The 13272-nt window shown below is 57.2% G+C and overlaps 1 protein-coding gene across 7 annotated transcripts in view; it reads right to left on the bottom strand.

Annotated features, from left to right (window-relative positions):
* Window positions 1-13272, bottom strand: part of ITGB4 (integrin subunit beta 4) — a 30910-nt gene that overhangs the window by 16664 nt on the left and 974 nt on the right. For 5 of the 7 annotated variants that reach the window (XM_058561640.1, XM_058561638.1, XM_058561639.1 and 2 more), the window contains exons 2-18: window positions 10556-10644; window positions 9206-9288; window positions 8893-8994; window positions 8536-8740; window positions 7870-7966; window positions 7533-7704; window positions 6259-6522; window positions 5876-5965; window positions 5450-5572; window positions 4857-5021; window positions 4599-4675; window positions 3859-4061; window positions 2195-2298; window positions 1976-2074; window positions 1659-1788; window positions 708-830; window positions 505-611 (exon numbers count right to left, since the gene is read on the bottom strand). In XM_058561640.1, coding sequence (XP_058417623.1) covers window positions 505-611; window positions 708-830; window positions 1659-1788; window positions 1976-2074; window positions 2195-2298; window positions 3859-4061; window positions 4599-4675; window positions 4857-5021; window positions 5450-5572; window positions 5876-5965; window positions 6259-6522; window positions 7533-7704; window positions 7870-7966; window positions 8536-8740; window positions 8893-8994; window positions 9206-9288; window positions 10556-10634 — 2223 coding nt within the window. In that variant the 5' untranslated portion in view covers window positions 10635-10644. The remainder of the gene's footprint in view (window positions 1-504; window positions 612-707; window positions 831-1658; window positions 1789-1975; window positions 2075-2194; window positions 2299-3858; window positions 4062-4598; window positions 4676-4856; window positions 5022-5449; window positions 5573-5875; window positions 5966-6258; window positions 6523-7532; window positions 7705-7869; window positions 7967-8535; window positions 8741-8892; window positions 8995-9205; window positions 9289-10555; window positions 10645-13272) is intronic. The other 2 variants (XM_058561635.1, XM_058561637.1) reach the window with 1 other exon arrangement.

Here is a 13272-nt window from a genome sequence, read left to right as displayed (position 1 = left end):
TATTTGATCACAGAACTCTTTTTCTCTGTAACCCATACTAATATCCCACAACACTGCGGTCACTACAGAGTGTTGCCTTTGCTGGGAATTCAGTATTCCGGCCATGCGATCCTCCATGCTTTCCTGTCTCTTGTCTGTTCTCCCCAACAAGAATGTCAGCTCCTGCGGGGGGAGGGCCCTTCCTTCCCTGCTGGCTCCCATGGCCCTTTGCATGTGGCTGACCCCAGGGCAGGTGCTCCCAGGTATCTGGCCACTGACGGTTAGCAGAGGCGAGGGGCTGGGGTGGAGAGGGGACTAGAACTGAGCAGAAGACCCGAGTTCACCTGGCCTCTGCCATCTACAAGGACACTGGTGCAGGGGATACTGGGGAAGTGGGGACTCTGGGGAGGTGGGGACGCTAGTGGGTGGTGGGGACCCTGGGGAAGTGGGGACTCTGGGGAAGTGGGGACCCTGGTGGAGGGTGGAACTCTGGTTGGGGGTGGGGCCTCTGGCAGGGGCTGTCACCTTGCAGCAGGCACAGTACTTCCAGCAGAGCAGCAGCAGCAGGGCCAGGAGCAGCAGGAGGAAGATGAGCAGGGGGATGAGCCACCAGAAGGAGGCGGGAGGGCAGTCTAGGAAGGAAAGAAGAGGGGGAGGGAGGTGGTGTCCCCCTCCCTGGGTCTGACAGGTGTCCCCCAGCCCCCCCAACTGCCTGGCTGCCAGCTCACCCTTCTTCTTGTGCACCAGGACGGTGCTGTTGGGCCCGGGGGTGCCGTCGCCCTCCACGGTGTAGCTGTAGGTACAGTCGTCATCCTCGTCCCGGAAGAAGCAGTACTCCACCACCTCCTCTGCTGCACCCACAGATGGTCAGCAGGGCACCCCCACCCCACCCTGGAGCACCCCAGGGTCTGGTGAGGTGTCCCCTACTCTGGGGCCCACCCACCTACTGCAGGATAGGAAGCACTTCCCTAGGGAAGAACGCAAGTCCCCGGCAAACTGTGCACAGGGATGGGGCAAGGTTGGGGCTGCTCTGCCCCATGCCCAGGAGCCTCCAAGTCTGCCAATCTGTGCCCCCCACTTCCCTGTCCTGGGCATCACTCAGGAGCTTGGCTTCTAGAACATTATCTGACCTACAGGAGAAGAGGCTGTGTGCCCCCATGGCCCAATCATGTACCCCTGCTGTGTTCATCCCCCTGCCCAGCTAGGTGCCGCTTGCCCAAGCCAGGCACCCCCTCCCTCGACTCTTTGGTTCCTACCCAGCTGTGCCCCCTGCCCGGTTCTGTGTGTCCTATCTGGGTTCTGTGACCTCTCCTGGGTCTGGAACTCCTCTCTCTCTTTTTTTTTTTGTTTTTGGTGAGGAAGAGTGGCTCTGAGCTAACATCTGTGCCAATCTTCCTCTATTTTGTATGTGGGATGCCACCACAGCATGGCTTGATGAGTGTTGTAGATCCGCACCCAGGATCTGAACCTGTGAACCTGGGCTGCTGCAGCGGAGTGCGCAAACTTAACCACTACACCACAGGGCTAGCCCCTGGAACCCCTCTCTCTTGACTGTGTGATCTCAACCTGGATTATGAGCCCCCTGCCCAGCTCTATACCCCTGCCCAGATGAGTGACCCCACTCACCCATCAGATGCCCCCCTGCCTAGGCTTTTAGCACCTGGTCCTCCGCCCCATACCTTTCTTAAGCTCGTCCACCATCTTGATCTTAAAGCTGCACTCATCGCACATGCGCCCCTTCTTCTCACCGGTGCCCCAGGCCTGGCACTGCACGCAGGAGCGCAGGTCCTCGCAGAGGCCCAGGCGGATCTGGATGGGAGAAGGGGGGTAGATGGGCCCTGTGTGGGGTGGGCTTCTGCCAGGCCCACTCCCCCAATCTCACACCCTTGGCCGGCTCCTATGGCACCAGGTTCAGACCCTCCTGTCCACCCTGCCCTGTGCCCCCTGCCCTGTGCCCACGGTTCCCATGCCCACACCCCAGGGATTCTGGCCTCACCGCTGAGTGGTTGATCTGGCAGATGGTGTCCGTGTAGAGCGACTGCTGGTTGCAGTGGCAGCGGCCACACTCGCAGTGGCCACGCCCATTACAGATGCCCTGGGACAAGAGGAGGCACCAGTGAGCCAGCTGTACCCTCATCCCTGTCTGAGAGGGTGGGTGGTCCTGACTGGGGTCCCCTCTGCCACCCCGCACTGCCTGCCTCATGCCCAGGCCTACCCCATTGCTGTCGATGCAGGTGGCATTGCTGAGAGGACAGTCACAGCTCGAGCCTGTCCAGCCAGGCTCACACACACACTGGCCCATGATGCAGCGTCCTCGGTCTGCAGAGAAGGAGAGGGAAGGCAGAGGAGAGCCACATTCACACCTGCAGTCCAGGCTGCCCATCTGCTGGGGAGGGCCTGTGGGAGCTGAGCCTTGGGAGCTAGGATGTTTCCAGCCAAGGGCAGAGCCATCTCTTCCTTGCTTTCTTGGAGCTTCCTTCCCTCCATCTCTCCTGCTTCATTCCATCTTCTACCCTCCACTCTGCAGCCAGAGTGAGCATCACAAAACACAAATCCAAGCATGTGGCTCCCCTGTTTAAGAACCTCTAATGAGTCCTGGCCAATGCAATAAGGTAAGAAAAAGAAATAAAACATACACATATTGGAAAGTAAGAAATAATACTGTCATTATTTGCAAGTATTAGGAACATGTCACAAAATATCAAGAAGAATCTACAGATAAATTATTAGATTTCATAAGTGAGTTTAGCAAGGTGGCTAGATACAAAAAAAGAGGCTGGATAATGAAATTAAAACCAACAATGACTCCTTTTTGCCCAAAGGATAAAGTCCAATATCCTTAGACTAGATTAGGGGTTGATTAACTATGCCCTGTGGGCCAAAGCTAGCTCACCACCCATTTTTGCAAAATCGTTATTGGAATACAGCCACACTCATTTGTTTACATATTGTCTATAGCTGCATTCTGCAAAAATGGCAGAGCAGACTGGTTGTGACAGAGACCATATGGCTCACAAAGCTGAAAATATTTACTTTCTGCCCCTTAAGAAAAAGTTTGGACTAGACTAGAACCCCAACCCCTCACGCTGTGGCCCTGCATCCCTTCCAGCAGCATCTCCCTCCCCTCCTCTCTCGCAGCTCTGCCTCTATCAAATGTCTGCTTTTCTCCACACTACTGGGTGCTCCTTTCATTTCTCTGAGCAGAGAAATAGCAGACAGAAGCAAGAACAGAGGAAAGGGTAGAAATGCTGGGGCTCCACCCCCAGTGGCAAGTATGCAGTTGGGGCTTAATAAGTATTTGATGAGTGGATTTTCACTCATTCTTCCATGTAGTCCCTGTCTGGGTTCTGAGACCCAGGCTTAGCTCAGAAGCCCTGCCCAGACTATGTGCCCATGACCTGGCTACACTGTGTTAGGCCCTGGGGGGCTACAGAGGATGCATAACTGCAGGCCCTGCCTGTAGAAGTGTAGCATCTTCCGAGAAAAAAAAGATCACCATGCCACATACCAGCAACCAGTGAGGGTTGAGGTGGGTGGTACCCACCCGAATGAGATGGGAGAGTGAAGGGGGTAGCTACAGACTGGAGGACTTCACGGGAGCTGAGGTCTTAAACATGAGGTGAATGTTGCCCTGGCAGGGCCCTTGGGCATCAAGTATATAGAGAGGGACAGAGGTCCAGGTTGGCGCTAGACTTGGAGGCACTCAGGGAGTCTGGAGGAGGGCTGGGCCTGAACTTGGGGAATCTGACTCTTGGCTTGGCCCCCCCCCAACCTGGGTCCTGACTGGGAGAGCCAGTGGGCAGGGCAAGGACTGGGCACCCAGGCCACCCTCGCTGCCCTGCAGTCCCCAGCACTGGCCACCATGGCTGCCGAGCTCACCGTTGCAGAGGAATCCGGAGGTGCGGGGACACTGGAAGTTGTCGTACTCACAGAACTGACCCTCATAGCGGCCTTCGCCATAGCACACACAGTGCCCGCACTGGCACTCGCCTCGCCCCGAGCACGGCTTGTCCTCGCCCTCCCGCAGGCAAGGCTGCGTGTCGCTCAGCGAGCCGGTGGAGCAGTTACAGGTCTTGCCACTCCTGCGGAAGGAGCCAGTCACTTCCCACAGCCCAGGAGGAAGGCTGGGGCTTTCACCATCCCATTTTACAGATGAGGAAACTGAGGCTCTGAGAGGGCTTCAGTGGGGCCAAGTCACCCAAACACCAGTGGTGAGGCTAAAATTCAAATCTCAGTCCCCTGAGACCCTCCCATTGTCCCTCCCTCAAATCATGACAGATTTGTTCAATGTCTTGGAGTTAAAGCTAAAGCCCTCACTACCATTCTCTGACCCAGATGATATAGCCTACTACACACCTAGGCTCTATGATACTAATCTTATGGGACCACCATCGTATATGTGGTCCAATGTTGACCCAAACATCGTTATGCAGTGCATGACTGTATATCTTCATATTTCAAAGTGCTTTGAACTGGATCCACCTAAGAACTGGGTGTGTACCTTTCCTAGCCCTTTCTATGACCCACCATCCCACCCTCAGCCGAGCATATATGGTGTGCTCAGGGTCAGGGCCTTGCAGTGGCCCAGCCAGGTGCCAGTTGCACTCCCGCGCACTCACCAGCCCTCATTGCACATGCAGTGTCCACACATGAAGTCTCCGTTGAAGCTGCAGTGAGCTGACCGCACCTCTTTTTGCTGGAATGAGATTGTGGTGGGTGTATGGGGGGAGGGGGGCCAGGGCCACTGGACACTACTGCTGCCTCTGCCCCTCAGGGCACCCCGGAAGGCAGATGTGGCCCCGAAGGCTCTGCTTCATTACTCAGGGCTGGGGACGTGGCTCAGCACCTCCCTCCCACCTGGCAGAGCCGCATCGTACCAGCTCACAGGAGCACACATCACAGATGATGCCCACGTCAATCTTGAGGCCATCGGAGAAGGAGGGTTTCAGATGGATGTTGCCCTTCTGATCCTCTATTGGAAGCTGGCACACGTGTGTCCCATCCAGCTTCTCAATGGCCCGCAGCTGCACGTGGTATGTGCCCTGCAGGGACCCCAATGTCAGTCAAGGCAGGCTCCGCTGGGGATGACCTCAAGTTCTCAGCCCTCCAGCTTCAGGGCTGGGCCTGGTCCCTGATGCCCAGCCCCCTGCCCACCTTTCCTCTGGGCTGAAACCTTGCTCCTTCCAGGCACAGTCACAAAACAATCGCAACGACAGTAACAAGAGCCTCCTTCGGCCCATTCACTCATCTGAGCAACCCTCTGAGCTCTGTGCTAATTAATCCCTGCTGTACAGATGAGAATAAGCCAAAGAAGGTGCCAAGCTCATCTGAGTGGGTAACCCAGGGGGCTTCGAACCCAGGCCTGCCTGACTCTGGAGGCCCCGCTCTTGACCTCTGCTCAGGCAGACCCCCCCACTTGCAGGGCGGTGTGCCCATCCTCCCCTGCTCCAGGGCCCCCACAGAGGCGTACCACTTCCCCTCGCCGGATGTGAAAGGACCCTGTGTTGGTCTTCTGGAATATCTTGGAGTTGACCTCTGTCCTCAGGCCTCGGGGGCTTTCCAGGGCCCGGATGTCCAGGTTGGAGCGAATGCGCTAAAAGAAGGCAGGTGATTAGTGGTCTGGGGGGAGCCTGGGCTCACCCACTCTGGCCTGGCCTGGCTGTGCTCCACCCCCACCTGCATGGAGGGCTGGGGTGGGCGGTCAAGGTGGCAGGGCCCCCAGGAGCCTGGGGCCAGGCCCAGGTGGGCTCCTCAGGGCCCCCAGGCACCAGCAGAGACCCTTCCTCACTGGCCTATCCTATTTCTCAACCCTGACTTGAGACATCCTTTGCCCTTTCCGCCTCCTCTCCAGCCCCGCCCCAGAAGGACTGAGACTCGAGCCCGCGCTGCCCCTCACGTCGAAGGCCTCCTCCAGCAGATCCACGATGTTGGACGAGTCCTCCTGTAGCACCCCCAGTGAGGAGACAGGGAAATACGTGTGCAGCTTCTGCAGGAGAGAATGCCAGGCCTGGGCTAAGCCCTTGACAAGTATCATGTCACTGAATCCAGACAACAGCTTTGAGGTTAGCCTCACTTTGCAGATGGGAAAGCTAAGGCCTGGAACTTGCAGGTGTATTCCAGAGCCTGTCCTCTAAGCCTCTACCTGCTTGGGAGTTGGGTTAGGGGATGGGCACATCCTTGGGGGGCCAAAAGTTTAGGGAAGGGTGGGTGTCTGAGAAGTGCCATGGATCCCCCCCACCCTGCCCATCCTCTCGCCCAGTGAGGCCCCTGCCCCCGCACCTCGTAGTAGCTATAGGAGTAGTTGGTGACGGCGAAGATGGGGATAATGTTGTGTTTGCCAAGCAGGCGCACCAGGGTGGGCACTGACGGGTAGTCCTGCATCTTGTAGTGGGTGTAGGTGCCCGTGGCGTCCAGGTGGCACGTCTCATCGTTGCGGCTCATGATGCCGGCCAGCACATTGGCACCGTCAGCCTCGTAGTGGAAGGCCGACTCGGTGGAGAACACCAGCAGGTGGGTGCTGTCGGGGCGCCAGCCGATGTCCCTCTGGGGAGAGCAAGGAAGGGATGCCAGCTGAGCAGGCTGCCTGCTGAGGACACTCACTGCAGCACCGTGTACGACAGCGAAAGTGGTTCCCAACACGGGGCTCAGCTAGGCCACAGGATTGACAGCATGCTGCCATCATGAACGACACATGTGACAGACGGCGCAGGAGTGATGGGAGTGAAAAATAGACACCTGCGATGAGGAATGGGAAGTAGATGTAGGGTCTGTGCACACAGTGGCACCATGTAAGATTTGAACCAGGTTCATCAGACTATCCTCTCAAGCTGCTACCCACTCTGTGAGAATATTTTTAACCGCATAGGAAAATGTACACCACGCAACGTTAAATGAAAAAGGCCAGTTAGAACAGGTATAGCAGTGCACAGCAATTTGTTAGAGAAATATATGGAGTGATTTTGAAAACCATGTATTACAAGAGAAAATGTTTACGATGGTGTTAGGTGAAAAAGCAAGTTTCAGAACTATAAGTACACTGATTCCAACTATATAAAATAAGAAAAAGGGAACAAAATATGGTGAGATATCAAGGGGCTGTCTGTCTGGTGATGGTGAAATTATGGCCAATTTCTGTTCTTTGTTTTCCAAATTGTCTGTAATATGGGTATATTATTTTAAAAATGAAAAAATTGATATGCACATAAAAACAAGTGCCCTCTTCAGCTGCCCAGTATCCAACAGTGCTGAGAATGGCATTAGCAGGGAGATTGGGTGAGAGGCTGGCCTCAGGGCACTGAAGATTCCAGAACCCCAGGACTCATGTCTGCCTCCCTGGTCAATACAAAAGCAGGCTGTGACTGCTCAGCTGGGAGACCTTGGCTCCCAGCATATCTAAACCTGTATTGTAATTGAGGGCCACCCAGGGAGTCTGAGTGTGTCTCAGGGCATGCGGGCCTCCAAGCCAGGCACCAGAGCAGGGCAGTGGGCAGCTCGTGCCCTTGTAGAGAAGCACAGCCCTGGTCTAGGCTGGCAGGACCCTCCCTGGCACTCACCGTGCATACGGCTGTCTGCAGGATGGCATCAAAACCTCCTTCAGGGGCATCCAGGTTGCCTGAGATCCGTTCTCCCTGCAGTTTACTCTGGAACTCGTCCACATCTTCCGTCAGGCTGATGACGTTCTTGAAGGAGAAGGGGGGGTCACTGTTGGGCCAGGGCTCCTTCAGCCTGGGCAGAGGTGGGAGGGAGATAGAGAGAGTCAGAAGGAGACCCACATATCCCCGTGCCCACCCTCTCTGGGAACTGCCCCCTTGGCTCATTTCAACCAGAAGACTAATAAGTGCCTGGGTGAAGAGGAGGCAGGCCACACGGCCAGGACCCCTGCCCACTCACTTCTCAGGCCTCATGTCTGTCTGAGGGACGCTGACTTTGTCCACAAATTTGCCAAATCCAATAGTGTAGTCGCTGGTGAGCTGCTTCAGGACCTTGGCTGAGTGTTAATATAAAAAAAAAGGGGGGGCAGCTGAGCCCCAATACCCCCACATCAACACGAGGGCTGGGGGCTGGCTCAGGAAGGAGGAAGAGGAAGAATAACCACCCACTAGCAGCATTTTGCATGTTGGACATCAGTTCACGTTCACAATAGCCCTTGTCCCTATTTACAGAGGAGGGAAATGGGACTCGGGGGACCCAGAGTCATACATGGGGCAAATGGGAGTGGGGCGGCTGGAGAACTGGACCAGCTCTGTCTGCAGGGTGGGACTCAACCTCAGCCTCATGGCACCGGGTGCCTCCCTGTCAGGGCCAGAGGGCTCTGCGGTCCACCAGGTGTAGGCCCTCTCTGAAGTCCTGAGTAGTTAGCAGGGTCTGGCCGAGACCCTCCCCTGAGAATGGGGGGAGGGAGTTCTTGGAGGGCTCAGATGTCCCTGTCCTGTCCTCCCTTGTGGGGTGGGCACAGCTGTCCTGAGCCCTGGCCTCCTGAGCAGGTGGCCAGCCAGGTGGGTGAGGCCACTCTCTCCATCCCCTGCCCCACTGTCCTCCGTGCTGGCCCAGCCATACCCAGGTTCTGCCCCATCTTCTTGAGATTGTCCAGATCGTCGGACATGGAGTTGGAGAAGTCCATGAGGATATACAGGTCCACGGGGCTCTCCCGGGGCTCAAACACCTCCAGCTCAAAGTGCCGCTCTTCACCCGGCCGCAGGCGGACCCGCAGCCCCTGGGGGGACACCTGGCTGCGTAGCAGGGTGGTGTCGATCTGGGTCTCCTGTGTCCAGGGGAGAGGGACAGCTGGCTGGAGGGTCACTCCAGAGACCTGATGGGGAGCCTCTCAGCCCAGCCAGGGGACACAGTGGACCCCCATAAACCATCAACCTTGAGCATGGAGGGCCCACCTCCCTTGACCCCTGCTCTGGGCACCTCTGTGATCTCAAAGCTGCTCTCCATGACCACCACACTCTCCAGCCGGCAGCCCGCAGCCAGCAGCTCTGTCTGGGTGTTGCAGCGTCGTTCCTTGAACATCTGGCCGGAAGGAGATGGAGTCAGGGGCGCAGTGCCCATGCCCAGGCTGTCCCAACCCCGGATTTATTCCCCCAGACTTTCCTGACCCTTGCCTGTTCTCCCACAGCCACCTGGCCCAAGGCTGGGCTGAGGCAGGGCGGGGCACCCAGGGCGGGGAGGTGGTCCGGGCCGGCCCTGGCTCGGGAAGGCAGGCCAGCGGGCAGCAGCTCACCTCGTCGGTGCAGTAGGCGCAGTCCTTGGCCACACGGATGCACTCGGTGCAGCTCTTCACCTGGGCCTTCTTGCAGCTGTTGGCTGGTGGGCAGAGACGGGCAGATCCACTGAGAGGGACCTCACCGATGACCAAGCCCTTTCCCATCTGCACCCTCACTTGAGAGAGGTAGGGATTCTCTCCCAATTTACAGAGAGAAAACGGAAGCCAGAAGGCCAGAACAGAGGCCTGATTCTGCCCCAGGCAGCACAGCTGGAAATGGGCAGAGTCAGGTCTGAAACCTAGAACTTTCTGCTCCAGTCCAGAGTGAAGGACAGTGGGGGCTGAGACAGAGGTGCTGGCCCATTTGCTGGCAGGGACACCCTGGCCATCCCCCTCGCCTGTTCTTCTGTCTTGTTTATCGCTGGGTCCCTGGTGCCTAGTGCAAGGCCTGGCACACAGTAGGTTGTTAGTAAAGGAATGAGGTAAAACTCCACAGTTTCCCCAAAGATTATTGGGATTCCCTTTGGTTCTGCTCAGTTAAAATTACATTAACACCTACTGTGTGCACCCAGGGTACACAGTGGGCGGTCTCCTGGGCTCCAGGCAATGGCGCACTGTCAATGTTCAACAACAGCTCTGGTGAGACAGGAGAAGCCCTGACTTGCAGCATTTGCCAATTTCCATGGTATAAATATTCCCACCATGGTCTATTTCAAGCTATCAACATGGCCTCTACTGACAGGCAAAATTTTATTGGTAGGAGCAGCCTCTAGCCCCTTGTGAACTGCAGACACTCAGAGAGCAAGTGATGAGCCACTGGTCTCCTCCAAATTCCTATAAACCTTTTTTTTTTTTTTGTGAGGAAGATCAACCCTGAGCTAACATCCATGCCAATCCTCCTCTTTTTGCTGAGGAAGACTGGCCCCGGGCTAACATCTGTGCCCATCTTCCTCCACTTTATATGGAACACCGCCACAGCATGGCCTGACAAGCGGTGCATCGGTGCGCGCCCGGGATCAAACCCAGGCCGCCAGCAGCAGAGCGTGCACACTTAACCGCTATGCCCCGGGGCTGGCCCCTAAAACTTTTGACTCCACTTTCGAGGCCTCAGCACATCCTGCGAGTGCTTCCATTCTCTGAGTGGGCGTCTTCTCTTCCCTCTAGACCAAGTCTCCTTCCCTTCGGTGTTCTCGGGCCACATGGCTCAGGCTCACGATTCCCTAGCCCTCGAAGTGGGTGGTGGTCGTTTGTTGAATGGCTGAGTGAGTGTCTGGGCGAGACACCCCATGAGAGGCCCTCGCGTGAGGGCAGTGCCTTGAAAGGCATGCCCTCGCCAAGAGGGGTGCTGAAGGGGCATGCCAGACTCACCCATGTCCCCAGGGAAGCTCACACTCAGCAGGGCTGCCAGCAGCAGCCTGGTCCATGGGCTGGGATGCAGCCCTGCCATCCTCTTCCTCCTGTATAACAGCAACAATTGACATACGATGCCTCTACACCCTTGGTCCCTGGGGGCCACTCTACAGCTCACTGGGTCCCTGTCAGAGTTCCACCATTCCTAACGCACAGGTGTGGAAACTGAGGCTCTGAGAGCTTCAGTGATGTCGCAAGGCCACGCAGCCTGTGAGTGGCAGGGCCAGGGCCCCTGATTCCTCTTTTCCACTGCCCCCTTCCTTGCCATCCCTGGGGTGGCTAGACACCATGCAGGCCTGCAACCTGCCCAGGGAGGCCCCCACCCTCTCGCCACTGAGGACTCTGGGCTCTGAGCTGGTCCCAACGCCAGGTCTCTTGTGCTGGTCTCCCTGAGGGCAGGGCAAGGCTTACCCTGCCTTTGCCTTCTAGACCCCAGGGGCCCTCGGTCAGGCTTGGCAGGGATAGGGCCATCCAATAGGGGGGCTACCCTAGACGGCCTGGCTCTACCTTCCTGCCCACTCTCTGTCCTGGTCTACTTGCCCTTTGGTGAGGGGGCGCAGCTAGGAGGGACTCCTCCCAATATCTGGGGCCTGGGGAGGGGAGGAGGCAGCTCGCTGCACTCGGCTAGGTTCTGCAATGGCTGCCTGCCCCATCAGAGGTGGGGTCCCCTGTCCTACCCTTCACCTCTGCCTACCCCAGAGGTGAGTTTTGGGGCCCCTGAGCAGTTGACCCTTTCAAAAGTTAGCCTGCAGCTAGGTTACAAGCCCCTCCTGCCCACTAACACGCACACATAGTGCCAGCCACCCCAGGAGCCCTGTCTGCCTTTGGTTCACTATTAAACCATCTCAACTCATCAACAACCTGACCTCTGGGGCAGGCATTGGCATCCCTGAGGGCTTTTAAAAGGTGGGCAGCCTGCTGCCTCAGGAAGAGAAGGGGGCTGCCTAGAGCCACCCGGCCTGCAAAGCTGAGGACAAAGAGTAGGGCCCTGGCCTCTTTCTCTGGGGCCAGTCCTCCTAGTGGCCCAAGACCACGCCATGCCCACTGGCCCACCCTCCTTGGATCCTTTCTCAGTCCCCAGCTTGTGAGGCAGGAGTAGCCCCAAGATCTGGGGGGTTGAGGCCCCCACAGTGCTGGGGAGTCCTGGGGTGGCGGCAGGAAGGCATTGCCTCCCTCCCTCCAAGGCATGTGGCCCCCAGGAGGCCACTAGCAGCTCCAACACATCCACAGGCAGAGCCCGCTGGGGAGGAGCCGCACTCCACAGGGCTGAGGTCAAGACGCCTGGATCCAGCCTGAGGGGGAGCTCCTTGGAGGAAATAACTTTCCTGCAGCCTCGCGGCGTAGGCACCACACCCACACGCTACACAATAAGACTGCAGACTTGGCCTCCCTGGGGCACCATTACACTGGCAGGTACACTCTGGAGGGCTGATCCTGGCTCTTAACTTTAGCATGCCCACAGGCTGGGCACACAGCGGGCATGCGCCCAGCACTTCATGTACATGATTGCTGTTTAATCTGCACAGAAACCCAATGAGGGATGATTGCATCATTCCCATTTCCCAGACGAGAGGACAAGGCACAAGGCTGAGGGGCTTCCTCATCCCGCAGCCAACAGTGGGGGAGCCTGGATGGGACCCGGGCAGTCCAGACTCCCCATTTAACCTCCATATTATCCTCAGAGGCTACAAAAAGGCAGTTGGGGGGCTAGTCACACACTCAAGAGTGTTTTGTTGGACTTAACTTGTGTTTTAAAAGTTTTAAAAGTATGTGTCGATGTTAAAAACAATGAGATTTTACATAAAAGTTAGGATTGCGGGCTTATCAGAAGATGTAGCCACTGCGGGCTGGGTGGAGTACTCAGGACATACACTCTCTTCAGGCCACCCTGGGCCCCACCAGGCTGCTGGGCCTTTTTATGCACCAGTCCGGTCCCAGGAGTATGTGACTGCCACCCTGAATGTTGTCACACTGTGGCACACCCAGGCCTTCCACACACAGGGACATGCACGTGCATGCACACACGCCGTGACCCACAGGCACATAGGCTCAGAGCTCCCCCCATACTCACTCTCCCTCCACCCCACAGGACCCTTGCTTAGTACATCTGCACCAACGCACCACAGCTCTCTCCCCTCCTGCTTTCCCATCTCCTGGCCCCTCAGCTGCTCTATCACCCACCGGAATCAGGGCTAAGGAGACAGGCACCCCTTCCCCGCTGTCCCTCCTGCTCTCCTCTCTCCCCTCAGCCCCCAGGATGGAGACCCTCAGTCTTCACTTCCAGCTCTGTCGGAGGCAATAACAACCATGCTACTTGTGCCCAGTCCTCAGGCTCAGGGTGCGGCAAGGCCATGGGTGAGGAGGAGAAGCCCAGCCCCTGCCCTCGGGAGCCATCTAGAGCCCCTGACCCAGGGGCCAGAGGGCCAGCCACAGGCTGAGTGGGTGAGAAACAGGCCGGCACTGCAGGAGGTTACTGTGGTGGGCACAGCCCTCAGGCTGCTGGATGAGCTCAGGAGAGCTTCCTGGAGGAAGGATGTCCTGAGCCAACTTTGGAAAGAGGGCGGGCGCATGCTTGGCCAAGAGAAGAGGAGAGTCAGGGACTCCTCAGACCCCAGATGGACTATGGCACCGCACACAGTAAGCCCTGACCAGCCCAACAGGGAGAGCCTCTGCCT

The sequence above is a fragment of the Diceros bicornis genome, chromosome 18, assembly GCF_020826845.1.
Source record: "Diceros bicornis minor isolate mBicDic1 chromosome 18, mDicBic1.mat.cur, whole genome shotgun sequence".
NCBI classification, from domain to species: Eukaryota; Metazoa; Chordata; class Mammalia; order Perissodactyla; family Rhinocerotidae; genus Diceros; species Diceros bicornis.
This window is presented reverse-complemented; position numbering and strand designations above follow the sequence as displayed.